The sequence below is a fragment of the Triturus cristatus genome, chromosome 7 (assembly GCF_964204655.1).
Source record: "Triturus cristatus chromosome 7, aTriCri1.1, whole genome shotgun sequence".
NCBI lineage: Eukaryota > Metazoa > Chordata > Amphibia > Caudata > Salamandridae > Triturus > Triturus cristatus.
Window position 1 is genome coordinate 1701524041 of NC_140590.1, and position 27431 is coordinate 1701551471.

Below are 27431 nucleotides of genomic sequence, written 5' to 3' on the forward strand. Positions count from 1 at the left end.
GGTATTTATAAGTTTTAGTCAGTGTCACTATTAATTTTTTAAAAAACAGCGTTTGTTGTGTTTTTTAGTATACTTTATTTTTCTGTGGAAAATGATAATTTAAAAAAGCATTAAAAGATGTTTTGTTTTCATTCATTTGCTCCGTTTTGGCATCCATTTTGGAACATGTCTTTTGCTATTGTTTTCATAGAAAGTGTTGTAGGACAAGTTTTACAAGTGAGATTGATAAAATGGCGCCTATGTGTATGTGTCTTCTGTTGTACTGTTTACTTATTTTCCGATATATTCATGATAAAAATGTGTATGAACTGTTGTTAAATTTTTCGCTATTTGTGTTAAACTTTGAAATCTGTGAAAACGGAATTTTTGGGGGAAATGGGAGTATTAATTTTAATACTCGAGTACTAATTTTAATACTCGAGTATTAATTTGGTAATGCATTTGAGTAGATTTACGTACAGTTTATCTCCACATTTTAATACACTTCCCCACCCTAAAACCCCTAATTTCCCTGCATCCCGTGCCAGATTTTATTGTACTTTTTATTAAAAAAATATTTTTTTCGCGTTGTAATGGTATGCGTTGTAATGGTTTTCGTTGTAACAGCACTTTTAAGTATTTTAATAGGTTTAGCGTTGTAAAAGTATTCGTTGTAAAGTATAGCCTTGTAGTAGTGTTAGCGTTGTAAAAAATGCGTTGTAACGGTAGGCGTTGTAATAGCATGCGTTGTAACGTCATACATCCGAGATTAAGTGATTTGCCCGGAATCACAGGATGTTCAGCGTCATTTGCCGAGACTCGAACCCAGCTCCCCAGATTTGAGGTCGACCGCCCTAGCCGTTAGGCCAACTCCTCTCCTCAATTGGAAGAGATAATGCATCTGGTATGCTTAGAATAATTCTGATCGTATCACCTGCCAAGAAAAAAACAGTACTGCCATAACTTTTTCATTCAGCCCAATCGAAGCTCCAATTCCCTTCAATTAAAGTCTACCTTGCCTCTATCACAGCCTACAGAAAATGACCTTCATACATTTCATTTTCAAAATTTCCCTAGTTAAGGATTTTCTTCAAGGCATTAGGAATGTTATCCTCCTATTCACAGACTGTAACCTCTGCAGGAGTTGAATATAGTCCTTTGTTGTCCCATCAGTCCTCCTTTTGAGCCTAGACATAATCCTTCCCTACAACACTTATCATGGGAAGCTTCGTTCCTAGTCGCTATTTTCTTTGTATGCATGGATAGCAAAATCCAGGTTCTTTGTTCTCACAAAGCTTAATCACTTTTTCACAGTAATAGGGTTGTGATAAGAACTCACCCCAAATTCCTCACTAAAGATGTATCCAACTTTCATGTCAACCAAGATACAACTTTATCTAAATTATTTTAGATTCCCTCTTCTTAAGCAGCAAGATATCTCCACATTCTTGATGTGAGAACTGTGTTTAAGATTTATCTCTACCAAACTAAGGATTTGAGAAAGTTCAAACAATTGTTTGTAATCTATGGTCTATTGCAGAGTCAGGCATGGTTCACCACACTGAAACAATCTTTATCTAGATGGATAGTCTATTGCATACTTCTATGCTACCAGAAAGCTAATAAAAACTTACATGGAAAGAAAAGCCCATTCAACCAGAGGTAAAGTGGCTACTGCTGCTTTCCCATGAAATATTCCAATGTCTGAGATCTTCAAAACAGCAACCTGGTCATCTTGTTCACACCTTTACAAGAAACTATTGGCTTGATTCACACTCTAGAGCAGATGCCCAAATAGAACAAGCCTCTTTGAGAAATCTTTGTTTAGTGTTTGTTTTCTATTGATATCTTCCCTCATAGCTTAGGTTAGGAGCTAGTCATTCTATTCAGGGCGTATGAATATCAATGGAGATCTGAAGTGAAGGAATGCTTTTTTACCTGTATTGCTAGTTTTCCATTAGGGAATATCTCTTAAAATGATAGCAACCCTCCCCGATGAAGAGATAAACTTTGGTTTATACTTCCATGTTAATTACTGCATGAAAAACAACTGAGTAAACTGCTACCTACGGGACATGATGGGGCACTGGAGGTCTGGGTGCCCATAAAGGCACAGTGCTCTTTTGTCTTTCTCACTTTGTCCTTTATTTTCCTACAACTCACTTTAAAAGACAACATAAAGGCCTTGAGAAGAATGTTTTCAAAATGCCACTCTTCTTTCATTTAGTGAACCTTTTTAAAGCTTAAGTATTATCATCCATCTTCCAAAGTAAGTGAATGTAATTGGCAATAGAGCCTGTTTTTAGGCTGCTAAATTATAATTTTGTGTACATAGACTTCATGGCATTTCTGAAGTAAGGTGAGGATAATACACAAAATGCGGCTAAAGAAAAAGTGCTCCGGGATGCCCACACGTGACAAGGCTATTCAGTGTTTATTATTTCAATACAGATTTGCCTGAAGGAGAACTAGGATTACAAGAAGCAAACCATTCCTTGTGCAGACCAAAACGCACATGTACACATTTTCACAATTCACGTTTCCCCCCCAAACCCTTTAGGGAGCCACCATCCAACCCAAGGCCAATGTGTATCAAGGAGACGTCGGAGATTGTGGAGCCATTAGTCACATTCTGCATGGCGATCCCACCATCTTGCGTTATGCCTCTGCTACTGCATCTACTCCCAGTACCAGCTTAATGTGTTTAATCTACATTAAAACCTTCAAAGAAAGTGTAGAATTAGAAGAACAGGATTAATTTATGCATAATAGGAGGAATGTCAACTGAAGTCTAGGAAACAGAAAGACATATTTGTAAATGTCACATGCCCTTCCAACTGCTGTGTAGTTCCCAACCTGCCCATCTCTGATAGAAACCTCTAGCCACAGATTCCTCACCTTTTGAGTATTCCTCAGCCATCAGGCTGGGTCCAGACACTAGTAGTTTACTCAATTGTTCTTGATGCAGTAATTAACATGGATCTGGAAACGTTTCAACAGTACCTCTGCACGCTGGAAGGTGCCACACTGATGCCATTCTGCTCTGGGCGTTACTTGAGGGGCCTATATTGGTGCCACTCTTGCGCACTGATGTCAGTTACTTTCTTTCTACTTCTCAAGATGTGGATCCAGAGCTTCTCTCATTTTTCAGAGACATTATTCTCACAAATTGTCAACTCTGTGCAAGGGATATCTCCCCCTAAGATGACAGGTTTTAAGCCCTGTAAGAACTGTCGCAAACAGATGTGTGTGACAGATCCCCACTAGGTTTGCCTGTGATAACCGGGGTCAAGCAACGATTTCAAGACCGGTGGAGACTTTGCATCAGTGAACCAAAAGGCCATCAAGGAATAAAAGGCAAAAGTTTATGTCATGTAGCTCAAGAAGATGCAGCACTGGAACGTTCCAAGTCCCATTGCAAGTCCAAAGCGCGTCCACGGTCCTGCTTTCATAGTTGATGGAATGACTCTCGAGGCCAGTCTTCATTGTGCTCCAAATCCCCAGACAAGCACAAGAAACACAAGAAGTCGAAGTGGAGTTCCCCTCCTTTGCCCTCTCCAGATGAAGAGTGTGGGCAGTGCCAATGGTCCTGTTCCCACTTTCCAAGTCGGCCAACTTCAGAAGCGGTTATGTGGCTGGTTCTGGCACAACTCAAGTTTCTGGGGCCTTCACCCACCCTGTGCCAGATTTAAGAGTTTAGCTGAGATATGCTTTGGCTTTTTGGATGTCTACCTACTCCCTCTGGCAGGTCTTTGGGCCCAAAGGAGCTGAGCGGGATAGAACCTGGATTAGTGCTGGCGTGTTCGCTGTCGGTGAGCCACTTCCACCCTTGACTCCTTACCAACACTGTCCCCAGAGCCCATACCCACTCTGGGCATGTCAGCACCAATAACGGCTTTCCTGCCCAAAGAAAGGGCCACAATTTTCGTTTATCATGCTGCTCAACCCTGTTCCGAATTCCACCTGAGGGGTCTTTACCACGAGGCAATACAACAATTTTTACATTCCCTTTTTGGAACAGACTCTGATTATGCCAAATGGTATGAGGACTTGCAAGATGATAGTGAGCTGGACGCTTCCCTAGAGTCAGCCCTTTTCTCCAATCCTGGCTTAGCCATGGAAGAATCTGCATCCTTCTCCATGGTTGTGTGTAGGGCGGCCAAAGTCCTTGACCTCCACCTCTCCACTATAGAGGGGAAAACAAATGTCCTGACGTAAGTCCTGCAGCCTGGCTAGACTGCTTCTGAGTGTCTCTGACTTTTTAATGTGGCACTGAGAGAGACCCTACTAGGGTCTTTCGCTAAGCCTTGCACCGGCCCTCCTTTTAACTAGCACATTGTCAGACGCCATCGCCCTGCTCCAGGTCACCCGGCCTTTTTGTCGCAGCACAATTCTACTGAGAGGCTCGGTGCAGGCCCCCACCCCAGACCACCCCCAACAATTTTCCTACCACTCCCCTTGACAGGGAATTGAAGCAAATAGAGACATTCAGAAAATGCCTCTTCTCATCTTCCAGTTTAACCTTGCAGTCAGTTAACACATCCTGTTTGCTGGGCCGCTATACTCATGCCCTTTGGGAGTCGGTGGTGCAAGTCCTCCAAGGTGTTCCTAAAGACCTTCGCCATGTGCTGTCAGGATGGTTGAGATGCAATCAAGTTCACAATTTCTTGTGGATTGGACACCACTGACTGAGTTAAATGAGTTACTGTCACCAGTGTTGCCATTTCTGCCATGCGTGGCTACAATCAACTGGACATACCGTTTGATGTAACTCACTTGTTTAGGGACAAGGCTTATTCTGCTCTTGAACATTTCAAGAAGAGTAGGGCCACTACTTGCTCTCTGGGCCTTTCTACCCAGCCTCACCAGCAGCACATTTAGCATTACTTTTGTAGCTTTGGAGGAGGCATTCCTTCGTGCAGCCTGTCCCTCCCCAGCAAAGAGCCCAATAGTTTTGCCAGAGACACTGTGCTGCCGACCATCCCCGCAAACAAGGTCAGCATGTCACTCGTCCATACCCCGCCAAACCTATTTGGTGTACTGTGTCACAGCCAACCAGTTGGAAGCAGAATCCACCAATTCTATGTGGGTTGGCAAGAGATCACTTTGGAAAGTGGGTCCTGCAGATTGTCTGTAAAAATTATGCCTTACCTTTACTTTCTTTCTCACTGCAACTCCCACAATCATCGCAGCAACTGACAGAGGACCATCTCTCCATTTGGAGACAGAAAGTGTAAGCCTTTTTAGCCAAAGGGGCCATAGGGAGGGTGCTGATGCCAGAAGTAGGATGCGGTGCTATTCTCCCTGCTTTCTGGTGCACAAGAAGGATGAAGCAGAAGAAGGATGGAAACCTGAGCCCTCTCAATGCCTCCCTCTGTAAGAACTTTAAAATGTTCACCCTGGACCAGGTCTTATTTGCCCTCAACCCTGGTGACTGGATGGTGATGTTGGTCATGCAGGACGCCTATTATGATATTTCGATCCTGCCAGCCAATCAGCACTTTGTGGTTGGACAGGAGCCTTTCCAGTTTGCTGTGCTCCCTTTGGTCTCATCAGTGCCTCTCAAGTGTTCACAAAAGTGATGGCTGTGATGGTAGCTCATCTTCAAAAGTCTGGGGTTCCAATTTTCTACTATGTTGCCGAGTGGTTGTTGAAGGCAGGCTCACCCCAGGAAGTCATCAGGTGTCTCCAGACTATGACTAAACTCCTGTCATTTTTAGGACTCAACATCAACTTCCCGCTGGCACACCTAACTCCTTCTCGGAGGCTCCCCTTCATCAGAGTCATTCTTGACATAGTTAGATTTTGTGCCTTTCCCCAGGAAACAAAGTCGAGGACACTCAGACTATCATCCTGATCTTTCATCCTCGGCCCTAGATTTCAGTGAGTTTGACTCTGAGGCTGCTGGACTGACGGCTGCCTGCATCCTCCTGGCCGAGCACACCAGTTGGCATATGCGGGTTGTGCAGTGGGATCAGAAGATCTATTGGGTCCAAAATTAAGGGGATCTCTCTGACCACACTCAGATTTGGGAGGAGACTGCAAAAGATCTGCTGTGGTGGTTGCTGGACCAAGATAAGTTCAGCGGTAGCCCCTCTCTCCTCCATACTCAGAGCTGATTCATGCATTGCTTTTAGGATGGGGTGGCTTTCTGGTATAGGTGTAGATCAGAAGCCTCTGGTCTTTGGTGGAGTAACAGCTTCACATTAACATTCTGCAGCAATTCTGCAGAAATAATTTTCCTGGTGGTGACCCACCTGGCAGGATCATCAAATGCCAGGCAAACAAGCTCAGCCTTAGGCACCTAGCGGATCACAAGTGTTGCACTGGAAGTGGTGCAAGGTCTCTTACGCAAATGGGGAGAACCTTGGCTTGATCTGTTTGCCACTGCTGAGAATGAGCAATGTCAGCACTTCCATTCACTGGAGTTTCCAAAGCGCGACTTGCTCTAGGATGCGTTCTACCTCGAGTGGAGCTTGGACTCCTGCCTGCCTTTCTGTCGATAATAACTCCTGCCCTGAGTTCTCAAGAAGATCAAGACAGACCGGGCTCAAGTCATCCAAGTAGCTCCGGATTCGGGGTGGATAGTATGGTTTCAAGAAATCCTGGACTTGAGCATATGTCCCCCTATCATGCTGCCTCTTCTGGAGGACCTGCTGTCACAGCAACAGAGAAGGGATCTGTACCTGGGCCTTCGCAATCTCCACCTTTGTGTGTGGAGACTGATGGGTGACAGCTGAAACTTTCCACCTTCCTCCAAGGTATGTTGATGTTATCCTGGCAGTCAGAAATCCCTTGATGAAAATTATATATATCTGTCGGTGGTAAAAAAAAATATTTTGGTGGGTCACATGCCAAATTGACCCACTTCAGTCCACAAATATTATGGTTTGCTGTTTGTTCTCACTTTGCCCGGCTATTTCTTGCTTTATGTACAGTTAAGGGTTACATTTCGACCCTTTCGGCCTTCCTGCGGTTCATAGATTAGCCTTCTCCATTTAAATCACCATTGTGAATGTTTTCTATTCAAGGACAACAACATATGTTTCCCCTTCTCCCCTTGTGACGCCGCAATGGGACCTTAATCCAGTCCTTACTTACCCAGTGTGCACTCTGTTCGATCTGCTTCACAGCTGCCCCTTACTGCTTCTTACCATCAAAACTGTGTTCCTCATTGCCATTACCTCAGCATAGCAAGTGATTGAGCTTCAGGCTCTCTGTGTTAATCCACCTTACACTACCTTCTTTCAAGAAAACTGGTGCTGCGGACTCATGCATCTTTGCAGGCAAACCATCATCCTGCCAGCATTCTATGCTCCGCCTCATCTCTCTAAGAAGGAGAAGAGACTTCCTCACTTGCGCTCCAGAGAGTGCTGAACTTTTGCATTAATCGTTCCAAAGGCCACCAGGACGACAATCAGCTCTTTGTGGGGTTCTCTGCAGCAAAAAAGGCACGGCTGCACAAAAGACAATCATCTCCCCCCACTGGATCATCTTTCAGAAGGACTTCACACAAGGGCCAATGCTGCTACCACTGCATTAGCATGCAGAGTCCTTGTCCTAGACATCGGCCATGTGATACGTGGGTGTCGCTCTGCACTATTGGGCTCAGACGCACATTACTGTTCCCACAATTTGAGATGTGCAATGACAGGGTCTTTACAGGACATGGTGTTGCACTATTGGCTGGACAGTCAAGTTCGCCAAGAGGGACATTTTGCTTGCTCAGTCCTGCAGGTCTATTTGATTTCAGTCCTGTCACAGACCCACCACCAAATAGGTAATGCTTTGGTATCTATTCAAAAGGTGAGGACTTTGACGCTAGAAGTCTATATCTGAAGAACAAGTTACTTACCTTTGGTAATACTCTTTCGAGTACACTCTAGCTAGCAGCAGATTCCTCACTGATCCTCCTATTCTGCTCGTTCTGTGATTGGATTCTATCCATTAATAAGATCCCAAGTCCAGAATCTACCAGTTTGCTAGGAAGTCTTAAAAGCATCTGACCACAGCTTCCAGGAGTGGTGTCTATATAGGCCCTGCATGTCATTCCCGGAGCGGAACGGCATCAGTGCGGGCCGAAAGGCACCACCTTTTAACGTGCAGAGATGCTGCTGAAATGTTTCCAGATTTGGTCTGACACCTGGGGAATGTTCAAGAGGCAAAGAATATGTGCCTAGATTGAGTCTGTACCAGAATAAGTGTTACTGAAGGTAAGTAACTTGTTCAGCTAGTCCAAACTAGTTAGGAGAGAGACATTTCACTGCTGTTGAATTTCATCTGTTAAACCTCTTTGGTAGATGATTGGTTAGACTTTTTACTTTTCTTCAGTGATTTTATAAAGTGCTTTGAAGGGATGGATAAGCAAAGGAAGAGGAGTAACAGTTAAACCATTCTGGACTAAATGCTTAAAAAAAAAGAGGCATGGAAAACAGTGATGGGTGGTGTAGCACTATGTTGTGCTTCACCACCCAGAGCCGCTGAGCATGGCTTAAAAAACAGCCACTCGGTTCAGTTTTTGACAGTCAGTGGCAGGCAGGAAGAGACCTCTGTGCAACTTCTTTTTAGCTCTTGACCAGCAGCTCTCTCATAAGCTGCAATGCCAGGGACGACTCCTTTGCCAATCACCACTGCAAAATGTAAACATCCACAAAATGCCTTGGGCTCATCCAGAAGATGAAAGGCACTTTTTTCAAGCAATAGCTGAATTGGGCCAGACTCAAAGACCCTCGCTATGTATTTTTTGTTGTACAGGTGACAGTTGTTTCACAGTGTTTTGTCACCCCTTTTGAAGTGAAGAGGCATAGAAAATAAGACCCAAAGGTAGGTGTTTTTTTTTTTTTTACAAAAGTTGAGGCCTTACCCCAAATTCTTTGTATCTCAGTGGTAGCAATGTGAGGCGCACCTGCTAGATGGAATTTATATAACTAAGCAGTAAACAATTTGGAATGGTCCTCCTTAATACTGCTATGTTGGCCACATGGACTAGGCATCAATTTACATACTATCCTGTATTTAATTGGCAGCCATTCAGGAGACTTCAAGACTGGTGTGATGTGCAAAATGTTGCACCTTTAACCCCTTCAGCGCAGCGCGGATTACCGCGCTGTGCTGAAGGGTTCTTGCGCGGGCGGGGCCGTGACGGAGGGGTTCCGTCATGCGCACAGCGCGACCGACACGCATGACGGAACCGCTCCGTCACAAGCATCGAAAGGGTTAATGGAGGATAATGATTCAGAGTCCTATCAGACTCCCAGATTCCGGAGCTTACTTGTGGGAGTGGGAAGTACACCCTTGGCTTGATGCCTCTCCTAAAGAAGCCCCCATGGACCTCCGGGTCCGAGAGGCAAGATTTATTTTTATGTCCTTAAGTGCAGAGGCCGTTATGGACCATACGCTGATGTACTTGGGCAAGTCAGTCACTGACTGATCAGGGCCGGTTTGTTGGATGATAAAACCCACTTAGCTCTAAAAAAGTCAGCGTTGAACATCTCGAGGACAACACTAATCTACTAAAGCCTTTTTGGCCAAGATGTTAAAATCTTGTATCCTGTGATCGAGTTCTTGCCCTTCAACTTACATGTTGACAATTATATAGAAATAAATAAACAAAAATAGACATTTATACTCTTTAAGGTATTCTGAAATCTCAGTTTATCTGGGTATTAGGTGCTGATGGGTATTGTCTTCTGGACACGAAACATTGAATCAATATCTTCTTTAGATGCGTTTTCCCATCAAGGTGAAAACGTCCCCACTCTGCACTCGCTTGGTGTTTTGGAAAAATCTCTAGAACCATAACCCTTCAGGCTACCAACTCAAATTTACAACATAGTCAACTGACCGCGTCTTATGAGTGCCGCTACTTATTAAGTTCTGGTATGTGGCTCAACAAGAAAATGATACCCTACAACTTGTAGGTATCTGTTTACAAAGGGGAACTCAAACCCACTATTCTGAGACCTAAAGTGGCTGAAGACAATCCCAGAAGTAGACATTATATGTAGGGTTAGTATAATTAAAAGAGATGCTGCATACAATTCACATCCAAGACAAAAAATTCATGTCTTTAAAGTAGTACCTGGATGAGTAGTCTGTGTGTGCTTGACCAGCTTAAAATAGAAAATGTAGGCCATTTAAATAAAGTAGCTTTAAGCAGTGAACCTTTTCAGTGTTAGCACCTCAACAGTCATAGATAAGGGGTATTGCTCCTAACAATACTCCGTGCCCCATTTGCTGCTAGTTGTGACGGAAGTCTCTGGATGGCTTTTGATTGCCTGGCTCTTCAAGAGGCTTCTTAATTGTCCTGTTAAAAAAGCGCAGTCAATGAAGTGCAGCTTTTCCAGTGCAATGTGAAACAAAGCTGTGAGGAACATCTGAGGAGATGGGGATAAGGGCCACCAGTAGCTGGATCTGGCATCTGAGGTGTGATGACTCTCTACAGGATCACCACCTACATTGATTTGTGTCACTGTCAGAAGGACAAAGAGAAGGCTAGAGGTTCTACTGCATCTATCCCACTGACACTGATGAAAAGAGGTACCAATTGTGTACTTCCTGGAGTCTCTTGGTGACTTCCCGTCTAGGGTGCAGTGTGTTGGTCTCTCTGACGTCTACAAGTATATTTGTAAGAGGAACCTTGTCCAGTTGGCTCTCACATGGAAACCCCAGAGAATAGGTATGCGTAGCAGGATTACAAGAGCAGAGTCGCTGGTTTGTACCCCTTTCAGTCTGAAGTAAGTGTCGCTTTGCTGTCATTGCACCACCCCTCTTAAAAGTGAAAGACAAAAGAGTTTGATTAATAGCTTTTTAATGCTGTTGATGAACCAATGACAGGTCTTTTGGGTGCTGCCACCTGACTCAGGATTCTTTTTCTCTAAAGGTGATATCATGGGGTCGGCGTTGCAGAACCTTGGCAATCTGATTCAGATGCCATACGGCTGCGGGGAGCAGAACATGCTGACGTTTGCCCCCATTATCTACGTCTTGCAGTATCTGGAGAAAACGGGGCAGCTGACGACAGCAATCAAGACCACGGCTGTGGGATACATGAGCAGCGGTAGGTGGATCATATGGAGCAAGTTACTTCAGAAGCAAATTGGATCCAGGGAAAGTTAAAGCAGTAACCATGAGGGATAGATAGATCTGCTGTGGGACAGAGGTCACCAAGAGTCATTGACATTCCAAGGAAATCAAATTAATGTTTTTTTAAGTTGAAGGGTTCACCAGACTATGATCCAGCCATGAAAGCTGGTCAGGGTGAGATGTGAGTGTTGCTTGGAAGACTTTAACTATGGCCAAACTGTTCATTTGTGCCTAATTGACTGGGGCTGTTGGTGGCAGGTCATCCAAAATGAGTGACATTTTAAGATAGAGTTCTTAGGAATATTAACATCATTGACTGTAAAAGGTTGTCAGCGTGGCTTCAAATATACTTGAGGAATATGGTATTTTCTGTCCCAAAAGTACCTCAGGATTATACTCCAATGTACATGTTGGCAATTGTCAATGTATATTTTTTATAGCAACATAGATCTATTTGCTACCTATTCCCGCGGTTAGGATAGGGATTTTTGCTATGAAGAGATTGAGGTGCTCAGTCAGCTCTGGGGGTGAACAGACAATGACTTTTTTTGCAGGTGGTAACCAAGTATGTCTTGTAGCAGTGTAGGAATTGAGCTACACACCCTGTTTGCGTTGAAGAGCAGACCTCTCTGCAGTTAGTTAGAAACTAGTTTCTGACAAAATGATGGCCTTTTCTCCTGGCGGAGAAGCGCCTTGATGTGAAACCCCACAGCACTGATCTTGCATCCATCAACTACATTTCGGTTTAGTTGTTTTATTTTTTCAGGGTATCAAAGAGAACTCAACTACAAACACAAAGATGGTTCCTACAGTGCCTTTGGGGAGAGCGACGGAGATGGTAACACATGGTGAGTCTCAAGCAATAACTAACCCTGTGGAGTCACTGGCTACCTACACTGGCCAACTACACGGTTTTTAAAATAAGTGAACCCCAAATTTATTGACATTGTCTGATCAAAGAAGTAGGATTCAAGATGATGACGTAAGTCAAAATGACATCTAATGACCCTGGTCTCAATGATGGAATCACAAGTAATCATATTACATGACATTGGATGCTGCTCATGTGAATATAAAAGGGAGGCTTAAAACACAAGAGACATCATGAGAAATAAATTATATGGCACAAATGAATAACTTTGGAGCACTATAGCTAGGGGAGTAACTTGGTCATTATGATTGGGGGGGTGAACTTCAGATTTTCTGACAATCATGCTGGCAAATAATGTTAAAATGCATACTTGTAATATCTAGGGTGCCTGAGAGGGACTTAAGGGGCAGTGGAAAGGAAAAGGAATGCAGATTGGTAGATGTAGTAAGTGAGAGAAATGCAATATTTTGTAAAAGAACCAACATTTTGAGGACTTTAAAAAAAAAATGAGACAGAATGTTCGGTTGATTTTGTCAGTGTGTACATGCAAAAATCCCAGGTGAAATCTGACAGACTCCTCACCATCCCAGACTGAAAGCACCTGTACCCAACTATTCATGAGAAAATACAATTATTAGGGGGGTGTAACACCCCAAACACACCCCTGAAGCTACGCCCCGGACTATAGCCAACCTTAACCGCACCACTCCATATTTGGGCAGCACACATCAGTTCATTGCAGTGCTGGCTGTGAAATCCCAGGTCGGCTACAGGATCCTCTCACACTTTCCCTAGGACCCCCGAGGATAACTGCAGCAGGCACAGGGGCTTCAACAGAGAGACAGAAAGAGATGGAGGGAAGAGGAAGCGAGAGATATGAAGCATCCAGAGAGGTAGAAGAAAGAGAGGAGAGTGAGAGAATGGATAGATGGCAAGAAAGAGGTTGACTTAAAAGGCTCAATGCAGAGTTTCCGTTAACACAATAGGATGACTTAGATACAGCTACAGGCTTCAGTTTTCCATAAAAAACCATAGGCTTCCACCTAAGTCAGTATGGTTGGCTAACATGAGCAACCTACTCACCTCAAAGGACACTGCCACTGTGTTTCAATAAATACCTCCAACACAGCAGCTGTGAGGGAGTGGTAAATATTAAAGTAGAGAGCAAAAATTTTTACTCATGAGCTGTCACAAACAACAGTACGATTACAATACGTTTGTTCACAATTGAGTACAGAAATATCTGTGTTGCACTTCTGCGGCAATATTCATTATTAAATATCCTGTGAGTGTACTCTCCTACAGGCATACCCAGGAAGACTATTTCTGAAAAGAAGGAAACTAACAAGTGACAGAAAATTGTTAAGACATACTAAACAAGTACAACCAAATGCAATAGATCTACCATTAATGTGCTAGAGCAGGAATATATGCCTGTGTTTTTATATGTCAGCAAGTTAAATCGAGTTGTTTGTGCCAATACTTGTTTTATATTGTAAAAAATAAGAAGGTCCCCATATTGATTTTAAATGCAATAGCCATCTTTGAATTGGAAAAACAGCACAATACTGTTCCAAGATGGCCACCACGTTTATTCTAAACATTGTTTCTGGCTTGAAGAGGGATACATAAGGTGAAGGAACCACCTTGAACTGGTTCCAGTATAGCAGGTGTGGAATACAAAACATTTGTGAGATAGAAATATAAGAGAAGGACTGACACTGCCAGTCAAGATTCCAGAAGTTCTCACTGACCAGTCTAAGTGACTCTCACATGCTGTCGGGAAAATATTCTGAGATGCAGGGCTTGTAGTCTTGACAGCCAGCTTCCCAGACGCGAGGGGGTGTTACCTGAAGTCAGCAAGCTGCTAAAGAAGCTATAGATCTGCTTGAAATAAAATCATGCCTGGCCTGCTGAGAGGTGGGTGCTGGAGGTATACCTGCATGGGGAGTCTGCCTTAAAGAGATGGCTGGCTATAACTGCCGGGAGTGGAGCAGCCCAAAGGAGCCTGACTGAGTGAATCGTCCTGGTGACATCACATTCTTTTCACAGTGTTACTGCCTGGAGTTTGTGGGGGCTCACCTGTCCCATTGTGCCACCAAAGCATCCATCAGGCCTGGGGGGTTGCCTTGGCCTCTTCTCTGGCTTGGGAGTGATCATTAGGTTTGTTGGAGAAAGAACAGAAGGGGAGGAATGAAAGTGAACTATAATCCCAGTTACAACTGTGCCCATAATTGTGTGCCCAACACAATCGTCATGCAAATCTGGAGGAGTTGAAATTGCATCCCCTGTGTGAGAAAACCTGAGCTCTGACTGCCTCGAGGGAAAAACTTGCTGCTGCAATGCTGCTGTGTGCCTCACAGATCCAGGGACACATGTCAAACTTTCTAGGGATCAAACCCCTTTGAACTCCTGTGGGTGGGCAGAACTCAATGTTTGGGTGGTGTTTTTATGTTGGGCCTCAGAAACACCTTGACGGCAGTGCCTGCTCAACATTGGAAGAAGATCAGACATCTCCGTGAAGTTGGGGAGGGAGTGGACTGAATCCACCAGCAGCAGCCATACTTCGGCGTTGCTTGGTAAATTTAACTTAGGTATAGCATTGCCCTTGCGACACCATGGGGTATATTTACAATGAAATGGCGCAGCACAGTGCCACAAGCAAATCTGCTGCGCCGAGCTGGGTCATTTAAAAAACGCAGGGAAGTGCCATCTTAACAAGAATATAGCGCATCCCTGTGCGCTATATTCCTCTCCCTTCCCTTATCTAAAGGCATCTCCTCCCCGAGCACTACACTAGCTACTCCGGGGGCCTTTCCTCCGATGGGAGGGGGTGGTCTTTTCGGGCACTTCACATCTCCCTTATAGTGTCCGACACCACCGCACTCGAAGCAATGGACAACCCATGGGTGCTGACTCTGGCCAGGGTTAGGGTTTCTGGGTGGGTTAGCCCTAGGGGTGAATCCCGTTCCCTTCCCTTGGAAACTATTTTGGGGGCCTTTAGAGAACTCCGTTTTCTTTTCCCCTCCCTCTTTCTTCTGGGGGGCGCCCTGTCCGGTCTTTTGAGAGTCCCCTCCAGTCCCCCTTGTGGACACCCGGGTACTAGCCCAAATGTCCGCCACCTCAGCAAGCTTCCGGGGATTGGTCAGCTTGCTATCCACCAGGTGTTGACGCAGGTCTGGGAAACATTTTTCGAGCAGGTGTTCCTTCAACATCAAATCAAACAACCCCTTGTAGTCCCTCACCTCGCTGCCCTGTATCCAACCCTCTAATGCCTTCTTTGCATAGTCCAGGAAATCCACCCAATTCTGTGTGCCCAGTTTGTGGCTACCCCGGAACTTCTGTCTGTACTTCTCGGGTGTTAGTCCAAACTTCCTCACGAGCGCCACTTTCATGGTGGGGTAGTGGGTCTGCTCATCCTGCTCCAGGGCCAGTAATGTATCCCTGCCAGCTGGAGGCATGTATTTATACAATCCCCCTCCCCAATATTTCTCTGGAACCCCATGGGCTCTTAAAGAGACCTCATAGGCCGCTAGCCACTTGGCGATATCATCTCCCGCACTATAGCTGGCTACTATGTCTTTTGGCAGATAGGGTTTGGGTTCCCTGGTGATTTCTCTCTCTTCGCTGCCACCATTAGGAACAGTGTGTGCCCCGACCCGTAGGATCTGGAGATCTATCTCCCTGAGCCTCAACTCGTGAGCCATCCTCCGTTCCTCCTTTTCTTTCTCCAGCTTCGCCAACTCCCATGTGAGCTGTCTTTTCTCCCTCCGGTCAGTTAATACTGCTTCTGATAAGCCGCCACTAGAGACACTGCTGCCCTTCCTTGAAAGTGTTCTGGGCCCCTCTAATAGGTTCCCCACCTCAGGTTGGTACAAACCAGCCCCCTCGCTGACAGGCTCTCCATCCCTATCCTCCTTCTCAACCTTACTTTCTCGTCGTGCCTCCCCCCAAGCCCTTAAGCTGGTCTGGAGCTCACCCTTCTTTGCACCTTGGGGACAAAACACCCCCTCTCGCTGACAAAACTCTCTGAGTTGGGCCACAGTGTAAGTTTCCACATCCTCCAACACAAATTCCATTTTGCCCACTCAGGATAGAAGACAGTTGCTTACAGAAGCTATGCAGGGGGGTACCTTTTGTAATACCTCCTCCCACCACCAGAAGTAAATTTGGAAAAAACAAAACTCAAAATTAGGAAGTCCGCTTGGAGAAAACTCCCGGTGTAGGCCTATGGACTACCCAAAGTTATTGTCGAGTAGACACAAGCACAGCTCAATCCCACCACTGAACACCAATTTTATGTTGGAAACCGGGCAACCGGGTTAGCAGTCACCAGGTTCCCAGCACAATGGTAGCTTGGCTCGAGCGGTTGGGGTCAGGCACCGTGTTAAGCGTACGTCACACCCTCACAATAACCATGCGTTCATCCGTTCCAAAAACGACACTACACCGTAAAAATGATGGAAGACAAGATGAAAATATATATGTCTTTATCTTATTTTCTCTTAGTTGCAGGCTTCACATCATTAAATACAATACAATAGGAAACTGCCACACAGCGATACTCACCAGAGGAGAGCCACGCCATTGCTGCCACCGCCACCGCCAAGAGTCAGAGGTGCCATCTCAACGCTAGCAAGCGCTCACAACCACCACCTTCCGCGTCGCCTCCCCGGGACTCCAATTCCCGGCAGCCCCAGCGGCGGCGCGACGAGCTCACGCGGCGCCAGCGACAGGAGGCGCATACAAAACGCCCGGAGGCCGGCGGAGCGGGGGGAATCTGCCACACAGCGATACTCACCAGAGGAGAGCCACGCCATTGCTGCCACCGCCACCGCCAAGAGTAAGAGGTGCCATCTCAGCGCTAGCAAGCGCTCACAACCACCACCTTCCGCGTCGCCGCCCCGGGACTCCAATTCCCGGCAGCCCCAGAGGCGGCGCGACGAGCTCACGTGGCGCCAGCGACAGGAGGCGCATACAAAACGCCCGGAGGCCCGCCTCGCGGGACGCGCGCGGGACGCGCCGGGCTAAGCCCGGGCAAAGGGCGGGCCCTCTGTGGCCCTCTGAGGACCAACGAGAGCGGACCGGGCACAGCACTCTGGGCAAACTGAGAGCCATAAGAAAACGACGCATCGTAAGTTGTCAATATACGTTATTGCTACAACAATTACCCGACGTAGTTACTAACATGTCCACGATTGTGCTGAGTCCTATAACAAAGGTGACTGACAGAGTGGGAACTATAATGAATGGCACCCTGGATAACTATTTTACGAGAACACCATCCGGAGGCTCAACAGAATTTTCCCTCGCAGAGCGCCGAGCTGAGCGTAGACGCTCTATAGAAAACATTAAAAATAGGGCACTGTATGAGCCTAATCCCGCAGCCATTCTTCAAAACGAGCTCATCCCAGTACCAGCCCCTGCTGATGAGACCTTATGTACAGAAGGTGTTCCTCTTTTGTTGAGAGAATTCGTAGTACCTACTACTTCTTCTACTGGAACAGATATTACAAATCTATCACACGATCTATCCAGTACTTCAGGAATTGTGACTGCTGTAACACCCACTCCCCTTAAGTCTATTAGACAAAGACATAAGAAAGCTGTACAATCTACAAAGCATGGTCCACCACCTAATAAGAAGAGACGTAATAGGATGGAACCTACCAAACAGAAGACGAGCTACACCGAATTTGGGAAGAAGGTCATCCCCCCTAGTACCAAGGCTACATCCGCAGCAACCCCTAAGGATGGGACTGGTTTGGATACTGTTCCTATATCTTTGTTGACTTCTGTGCATATAGAGGGGGAACATAGTATTAAACACAGCTCCAAAGAAAATGGGTCTATTATAAAAGACACCAGCAATCTTTTGGATAGTATCGAGATGATTATGCGATCTTATACTCTCGCAATAGTGGAAAGATTGGAAAAAATAGAGAACCGACTAGGGAAAATAGAAGTAGACCTGGGTAGGATGTCAAGTCCTACACAATTAAAAGGTAATTCGGAGTCTAATCAGGTCCCAGTTCTCTTCCCAGGGGATAAATCCACTAACAAATCTCGACTACCATCTACTGAAATTGGGCTAGTTGTAAATACAGTTTTAACTAACCCTATACTAGATGTTCCGTCCTCTAGCAGTCATCTATTGAGTGGGTCAGCTCCTGCCCCTAAATCCCATGTGAGCAATTCTACCACCAATTTGATAAATGCTCCTGTGTGTAATACAACAGTTAAAACTAATTGTCATCCAACAATCTCTAAAAATAAATCTACCAGAGACATGGGTAACTGTCTGAATGGATCAAAAAGATACGAGGAGGGAGGCCTGTGGCAGACCCGGGGGAAACAGTTTAGGGGACCATTACCGGATCTTCCGCCCGAGGCCGTACCATACGTTGTGATTCTAACGGGGGTTCCAGAGCTCCCAGTGAACAAGAGAGAGGGTTTCTCCCAACTAAAGAATAAAATAACACACTGGCTGGCATTACATAGGCCAATCGCCAGTAATATAGATGGCGAAATAATTCACGTGCGCCGGCTCCAGTGGCTGGGGGGAAGACCTAAAGACATTGGGGGGGATGTGGTTGTGGTCAATTTCAGAGACCACAATGCAGTACGCTATATCCTGAATTGGCCAGAGGTAAATTTTTATAGCAGCATTATTCCACGTCCTCTGACTTACTTTTACCCAAGATCTGTAGTATTTTCAACCCACCAGGCCAATGGTCACTTTTTACCCACTATTAAATTCCCCAGCACGGTCAATAACAGGAACCCTGCCTATGTGCAACCTGCAGCCATAATTCCAGAATCGTCTGGGTGGAACATAGTACCCACTAGGCCAAGTATCACTGATCATAGGAGCATGGACTATCCAGTGCTATTCACTCCACTGGAAGTGTCTAATCGGTTTGACATCTTTAGTGGTCTGGATGCCTGTGATTGAAGTCTACAGTTACCTGGGGAGGAGTTAGTGGGTGTGGTTGAGGCTTTGGATAGGAATGTACCCACCGATCCAAATATACCTGACAGAGGTCTTGACTTGATTGGTGTCACCAGCAATGTGCCAATGAACTCTGAGCATAGTACACAAACAAACAACCAAGGTGACTGTGCAAGTGATACAATAATTCATGGTCTAACTAATTATGAGGCTGTCGCTGGAGTTACAGGTCTCTTTACACCTAGTAACTTTCCAGGGAAGCCAACCGATACTGGTTGTCTGGTGGAGGTTAGCGGCTCAGAGACAGAGGGAAAGTTGGATATTAGTAGTACAGGAGACTCTGTAACTGTTCAAAATGCTTTAAGCAGCAATGTGGAGACCCAGTTTCTGGTCTCGTGGAATGTGGCAGGTCTTAAAAATAAGTTGTCCTCCAGGGACTGGGCTACTTTTATTGATAATTTTATGATAGTCAATATGCAAGAAACATGGGCATTAGAGCCCCAGCATAGATCAGGGTATCTTCACTTTGCAATAGCTGCAACCAAAACAAACAGAGGGAGACCTAAGGGGGGACTGACCACATGGGTAAAACAGGACGATGGTTTTACAACTTCACAACTAGAAACCAATTCAAGGGACATTCTGGCGGTTAAGTTAAAATCTCCATCGTTTGGCGAACTTATCATTTTCAATGTGTATGCCAGAGGAAAGCCAGGAGGGAAACCATCAGAAGTTGTGGTGGCACTGGGATATTATATTAGTATCTGGAGAGGACGTGCCAATTTGCTAATTTGCAGAGATTTCAACTGCTCCTATGAGCCTCTGGACCAAACCGATCTAGAGCTCACGGAGGCAGAGGATATCTGTTGGCAAATCCCCACCCTTAGTTTAACCCCTATTAAACGGTGGACCCAGGCAGCCCTACAACTTAAGACCTTCAGTTTAGAACATGGGCTGAGAGCAGTGAATGGCAGGACACGAGGAGATAAGCAGGGTAATCCAACCTTCAATAATGGACTGAGCACTAGTAGAATTGACTACATTCTGGTCAATCTTGAATTTTGGTCTGCTATACATGATATGATAGTAATACAGCGTATCGAAAGTGACCATAATCCTCTCAGTCTTGAGCTGCAGCTGCACAAAGGGCTGAGGTCAATACAAGAAGATTTGATAGATGATATCATCATGACAAATGATACTCGGCGGGTTAGATGGGCCGAGTGTCTGGGTAAGCCCGAATCCATTAACAAAATGAATGACATGGTAAAAGAAGCAACAACTGAAATGCTGGGGCAGTTGGATTATGAGGATTACTGCAGTAGGGTAGTCCACATTCACTCGACCCTTTTTCTTAAACTTAGTAAATTTTTTAGTATTTATAGGAAGAGGCACCCTGGTAAGGGGAAAAGAAAACAGGAATCATGGTATGATAAAAATTGCAGGATTGCATACAAATCTTTAGCTGATGCAGTGCGATCCACTGATAGGGAAGCTATACGGGCGGCAAGGAACCATTACAAAAGGACACAAAATGTGGCGAAAAAAACGTGGGACACTAAAAACTGGGAGGAGTTACTGGTAGCCAGTAAGTCCAGAGACTCAACGGACTTCTGGCATCTTGTGAGGTGGGGCATGGGGAACCAAAAACCAGTCCCGGTTAATCATGTCCCGCCAGAACACTGGGTCAAGCACTTCAAGTCCCAGTTTGCTAATACAAATAACGTCCCACTACCCGCCCCAGCCTCTCTTAGTCCTCCTCTATCAGCAATCACGCTAGTGTTCACCAAAAAAGATGTTGAATGTGCCCTTAATCTAATTCCTAAGGGCAGGGCCCCGGGCCTAGATAAAATTCCCGCAGACCTGTTTTTGCATAGCAGATCAGTCTGGGTCCCATACATTGAATTACTGGCGAACACTTTGGCCAAAGGCACTTTGGTGCCGGATATATGGCGGGGAGCAGAAATCATACCAATTTTTTTTTTTTTTTAAACGTTTTTATTGTTTTTGCAACAAAGACAATCAACAGATATAGAATCAGACCGTATATATAGTACATTAGAAAAATCACCGTGCACAGTCAAAATTATTTCAGATAGGCCCAGGTTAGATACCTGACAATCACCAGTACCGCCCACCCTCCCCTCCACCCCCTTAGCCTCCCTAGCCATCCGAATCAGAGGATTCCTCATCAAATCATACCAATTTTCAAGAAGGGTGACCGAGCTGACCCGGGAAACTACAGGCCAATTAGCCTAATAGCCTGCATCCAGAAGGTTGTGGCTAGAATGGTACTTCTCAGGGTCCAGACCTGGATTGAGGAATCGGGAGTCATGTCCACTTTACAGGCTGGCTTCCGACCCCTGACCAGCACGGTGGACCAAGTTTTTAGATTTTCCACAATATATTGGAAATGGGTGGTTCTGGGGGGTGGCACACTATATGCAGCCTTTGTTGATTTAAACGTAACAACAAACAAATGATGGACGGAATGCTGACAATGCATACATTTTCCCCCAGTCAAGAGATCTGGGTTAAATCCATCGTTCTTTTGCCCACTACACCACCCCAGTTTAGACATGGCCATATGCAAATCAGTCTTGACCCTGTGCCTCATGGGAACAGTCCAGCCCGAACTGCCAAGCCATGTCTTCCCTGGACCGGAATCAAGCATCCTAGGACCGGTTTCTGGCTATCAGCCGTCATCAGCCAGGATAGCTTGACTCCAGTGGCGTAGTGAGCACGGGTCCCACGTCTGGGAATACCCATCCCACTTAGGGCGAAAAGCGTAACAACAAACAAATGATGGACGGAATGCTGACAATGCATACATTTTCCCCCAGTCAAGAGATCTGGGTTAAATCCATCGTTCTTTTGCCCACTACACCACCCCAGTTTAGACATGGCCATATGCAAATCAGTCTTGACCCTGTGCCTCATGGGAACAGTCCAGCCCGAACTGCCAAGCCATGTCTTCCCTGGACCGGAATCAAGCATCCTAGGACCGGTTTCTGGCTATCAGCCGTCATCAGCAAGGATAGCTTGACTCCAGTGGCGTAGTGAGCACGGGTCCCACGTCTGGGAATACCCATCCCACTTAGGGCGAAAAGCGTAACAACAAACAAATGATGGACGGAATGCTGACAATGCATACATTTTCCCCCAGTCAAGAGATCTGGGTTAAATCCATCGTTCTTTTGCCCACTACACCACCCCAGTTTAGACATGGCCATATGCAAATCAGTCTTGACCCTGTGCCTCATGGGAACAGTCCAGCCCGAACTGCCAAGCCATGTCTTCCCTGGACCGGAATCAAGCATCCTAGGACCGGTTTCTGGCTATCAGCCGTCATCAGCCAGGATAGCTTGACTCCAGTGGCGTAGTGAGCACGGGTCCCACGTCTGGGAATACCCATCCCACTTAGGGCGAAAAGCGTAACAACAAACAAATGATGGACGGAATGCTGACAATGCATACATTTTCCCCCAGTCAAGAGATCTGGGTTAAATCCATTGTTCTTTTGCCCACTACACCACCCCAGTTTAGACATGGCCATATGCAAATCAGTCTTGACCCTGTGCCTCATGGGAACAGTCCAGCCCGAACTGCCAAGCCATGTCTTCCCTGGACCGGAATCAAGCATCCTAGGACCGGTTGCTGGCTATCAGCCGTCATCAGCCAGGATAGCTTGACTCCAGTGGCGTAGTGAGCACGGGTCCCACGTCTGGGAATACCCATCCCACTTAGGGCGAAAAGCATAACAACAAACAAATGATGGACGGAATGCTGACAATGCATACATTTTCCCCCAGTCAAGAGATCTGGGTTAAATCCATCGTTCTTTTGCCCACTACACCACCCCAGTTTAGACATGGCCATATGCAAATCAGTCTTGACCCTGTGCCTCATGGGAACAGTCCAGCCCGAACTGCCAAGCCATGTCTTCCCTGGACCGGAATCAAGCATCCTAGGACCGGTTTCTGGCTATCAGCCGTCATCAGCCAGGATAGCTTGACTCCAGTGGCGTAGTGAGCACGGGTCCCACGTCTGGGAATACCCATCCCACTTAGGGCGAAAAGCGTAACAACAAACAAATGATGGACGGAATGCTGACAATGCATACATTTTCCCCCAGTCAAGAGATCTGGGTTAAATCCATCGTTCTTTTGCCCACTACACCACCCCAGTTTAGACATGGCCATATGCAAATCAGTCTTGACCCTGTGCCTCATGGGAACAGTCCAGCCCGAACTGCCAAGCCATGTCTTCCCTGGACCGGAATCAAGCATCCTAGGACCGGTTTCTGGCTATCAGCCGTCATCAGCCAGGATAGCTTGACTCCAGTGGCGTAGTGAGCACGGGTCCCACGTCTGGGAATACCCATCCCACTTAGGGCGAAAAGCATAACAACAAACAAATGATGGACGGAATGCTGACAATGCATACATTTTCCCCCAGTCAAGAGATCTGGGTTAAATCCATCGTTCTTTTGCCCACTACACCACCCCAGTTTAGACATGGCCATATGCAAATCAGTCTTGACCCTGTGCCTCATGGGAACAGTCCAGCCCGAACTGCCAAGCCATGTCTTCCCTGGACCGGAATCAAGCATCCTAGGACCGGTTTCTGGCTATCAGCCGTCATCAGCCAGGATAGCTTGACTCCAGTGGCGTAGTGAGCACGGGTCCCACGTCTGGGAATACCCATCCCACTTAGGGCGAAAAGCGTAACAACAAACAAATGATGGACGGAATGCTGACAATGCATACATTTTCCCCCAGTCAAGAGATCTGGGTTAAATCCATCGTTCTTTTGCCCACTACACCACCCCAGTTTAGACATGGCCATATGCAAATCAGTCTTGACCCTGTGCCTCATGGGAACAGTCCAGCCCGAACTGCCAAGCCATGTCTTCCCTGGTCCGGATTTAGGCCCAGATCTCTGTACTGGGGTGAATGTATGACATTGTTCTGCATTCTGTCCATCAATTGTTGTTTTTGCATTTGTTGATTTAAAGGCTGCATTTGACTTAGTCCATGAGCAGGGTATCCCACCTGAATTACTTGCGATTCTGATTAAATTACATGAAAACCACTATGCGCAGGTCAGATGGGGTAACCAGAGTCAAGTGACTGCCAGCTTCCCAACGGAAAGGGGCGTCCGGCAAGGATGCGTACTGGCACCCACACTTTTCACACTATATATAAATAGAGTTATAGATTACTATAGGGACTCTACTACTGATGCACCCAAACAGAATGGCATCCCCGTCCCCCTGTTAATGTTTGCCGACGACACCCTCCTATTATCAAAGACCCAGGAAGGGTTACAGAAGGCAATAGACTGCTTTGAAAAATTTTGTAACGACTATGGCCTTTCTGTTAATGTTTCTAAAACTAAATTCATGACGATGCACAGGCACAGGACCATTAGGGGCAGAGTCTTTATGAATGGGGAACTACTAGAGCAGACTGATAGTTTCAATTACCTGGGTATCACATTGGGCTCCAGGTTACAGTGGAAGCCACATGTGGCCCATCTAATCTCCAAGCACGCGCAACTATCCGGCGCTCTTCTAAGAGAATTCAACCTGTCTGCCACTAAACCCATAGCCCCAGTATTAAAAATCTACGACTCAAGAGTAAGATCTTCCATGCTATATGGAGCAGAATTGTGGGGGTCGTCTGAAATAGCAGGCTTACAAAAAGCACATAATAGATTTCTTCGCTGCATAACAGGCCTCCCACAATCTACACCACTCATACCCCTGCACATGGATTTGGGGTGTCAGAGTCTAGAAAATATATGTAGATTTAGACCAGTTGCCTACTGGAGAAGACTGTGGGTAACCCCTGAACTGAATCACTATGCGTTAGCACTTCTGGAGACGCGTAATATGGATTCCGGGGGCAAAATTCCATGGTTTAGAAAGGTAAAAATTCTCTTAAAGTCCCTAGGAATGGGGGATCTTTGGGATAATCCACAGGGGACATCATTTCCTACCAAATTACAGATAAAAGAGGCTTACTGGTCACTTATATCCCAGGAGGAGTTCCAGTCACATAGTGATCCATCATATACTAAGGTCTTTTTGGAGCTGAAACACACTACTGGGTATGAGTTGTACTGGGATTTGATCACACAGCCTCTTGATAGGAAATTATACCACCAGTTCAGGGTAGGTACTCTCCCACTGAATACGGTCACCTGTAAATGGGCATCTAGAAAAAATGACAAAATGTGCCCTTTTTGCATAATTTATCCTGAAACTATAGCACATATCCTGTTTATCTGCCCAGAATACAAGGTCCCCCGCCTAAGATGGATAAGAGCAGTCTGTATCCAAAAGGGTATTAGGACGGGGATTACTGCATTGAGAACATTTCAAACTGACTGTTCTGAAATAATAGTGATAGCATTAGCTAAATTCCTGAAACGGATGTGGTTAATAAGAGTTGGGAAACTGAAAGCCCTCCAGCCGCCCTAAAATAACCTCAGTACAAATGTGGATTTTTATTCCTTTTAGTGTGCTTTTATGAAAGACAGATATTTATTTTTTTAACCTGGTCGAGTAGGAATGCCACACATGTAGTGAACCTAAATCCTGCTGTTTCTAGTCTTAGCATCATGAAATTTGTATATAACCTAAATGTGTAGCCTAAACTGGAAATACCTGATGATGAATTGTTTTTAAATATTGTTTTTGTAAATGATGATGAGATTTGTTTTTTAACTCGTCTTTTATGACAACAAGTCGAAATAAAGACTGTTTGATGATGAATAGGATTTTTCTACAAAAGAGTATGGTCAAATAAATAATGCTACTTTGGATTTTCAATAAATAGGTTCAGGTCATCATTAAGCAAAGAATAAATAGGGTGCAATAAATACAGACGGCAAATAAATACAGTCAGTCAATAAATAAAGTGCAGGAATAAATTAGTGGAAGACAATAAATAAAGCACCTTCAATAAATAAGGTAAAGCAATCAATGACAATTACAGATCAGATCACTTTCATGAGGTCACATTGCCCATACACAGCTTGTGGTCATTTGGATGGCATGGGGGTGTCCCACCTAGATTGGTCAAGGCTGGGGCCTAAGCTGAGGCAGAACAAGGGTAATCTAAAGATCTGGCCCTCCAAACTACACAGCCCTTAATGGATGTCACTGCACCAGTCTCAGTTCACCCCTGGCACTCCCAGGCTGGTCCTAACACCCCTCTAGCCCCTAGAATGGTCTTTTAGGGCTCCACGGGGCCTTAGACGCCCCTTCTACCACTTACTGTCCCTTCTTTGACGATCGGCTTCGCTCGGCGCCGTGTCGACGCCGTGAGGCGGCTCCGGATCGATGTCGCTGGGCGGCCTCGACTCGATGTCGCTGGGCGGTCTCGTCTCGATGTCACTGGGCGGTCTCGACTCGATGTCGCTGGGCGGTCTCGACTCGATGTCGCTGGGCGGTCTCGACTCGATGTCGCTGGGCGGTCTCGTCTCGATGTCGCCTTCCGGCGTCGCAGGGTCACGGTCTCCCCGCTTCCGGATGTCTCCGGAGTGCGATCTCCATTCCCGACCTCCGGCCCGCTTCACCTTCGTTTCCGGCGTCTCCGGTGGGCGGACTTCACTCCCCCGTCGACGCCTCACCTCGACCTCAGGTGACTCCCGACTCGACCTCAGGCGCCTCTCCACGACCTCCGTCGGCGCCCTCACTCCTCCCCCGTCGACGCCTCACCTCGACCTCAGGTGACTCCTGACTCGACCTCCGTCGGTGCCCTCACTCGACCTCTGGCGGCTCCGGGTACGACGTCTGCTTTCTGTCAGCGCCGCTTCTCTACCTCCGGCCCCAGGTCTCTAGGCTTCTCGACGTCAGGACTCCAGGAGGACACTGCTGAACAGGTCAGGAGCTTGCTGTTCTTCTTCTTTAAGGCCTGTTCCAAATGTTCAGTTCCTTAAGATGGTTCTTCTGGTCTTGGTCCCACACAGGGCTTTAGGCTGGGCTTGGTCAGTAGAGACTAGCATCAAGGGTGGGTTTCTGGACCCCACTCCAAGCACTGGTTTCCACCTCTGCTGCCTTACTCCGACCTCCTTCTATCTCTGTCCTCTCTCTTCTCCAGACAGATGCCAACTGCCACTCTGAGATGGCCTCCCAACATTCTAAACTGCCTCCCACTGTCACAGGGTTCTAGAATGTTACAGAAGGTTCTAGAAATCTCCAGTGGGTTCTGGTTATGTCACAGGTGACAATTGATGGCCACCATTTTGTGTCTCAGGCCCTCAGACAGAAGTTCCAGGGGTAGGGAAAATGGCTCCCTGACCCTGCATCAACACTAAAAAGTCTGGTGGTTCCCAAAAAGGAAAAATTATAACAGGGTTTGAGGCAGAAGTGGGACAAAATAAATAATGATGAGGAGGGACCACCCAAAGGGCTGACAGGTCTAACACGCGTCCCCCCCAGCTGAAAGTGGGGAGAGCTACCCAACCCCTTGGGAGTTCTCATCACTAAGGCGGAAATACCTTGAGAGACCGTCTGCATTGGCGTGGTCCACT

At 46.2% G+C, this 27431-nt stretch overlaps 1 protein-coding gene across 1 annotated transcript in view; it reads left to right on the forward strand.

Moving 5' to 3' along the window:
* Positions 1-27431, forward strand: part of LOC146812812 (alpha-2-macroglobulin-like protein 1) — a 761857-nt gene that overhangs the window by 462703 nt on the left and 271723 nt on the right. The window contains exons 24-25 of the mRNA XM_085615204.1: positions 10862-11038; positions 11831-11912. Of these exons, the coding sequence (XP_085471330.1) occupies positions 10862-11038; positions 11831-11912 (259 nt within the window). The remainder of the gene's footprint in view (positions 1-10861; positions 11039-11830; positions 11913-27431) is intronic.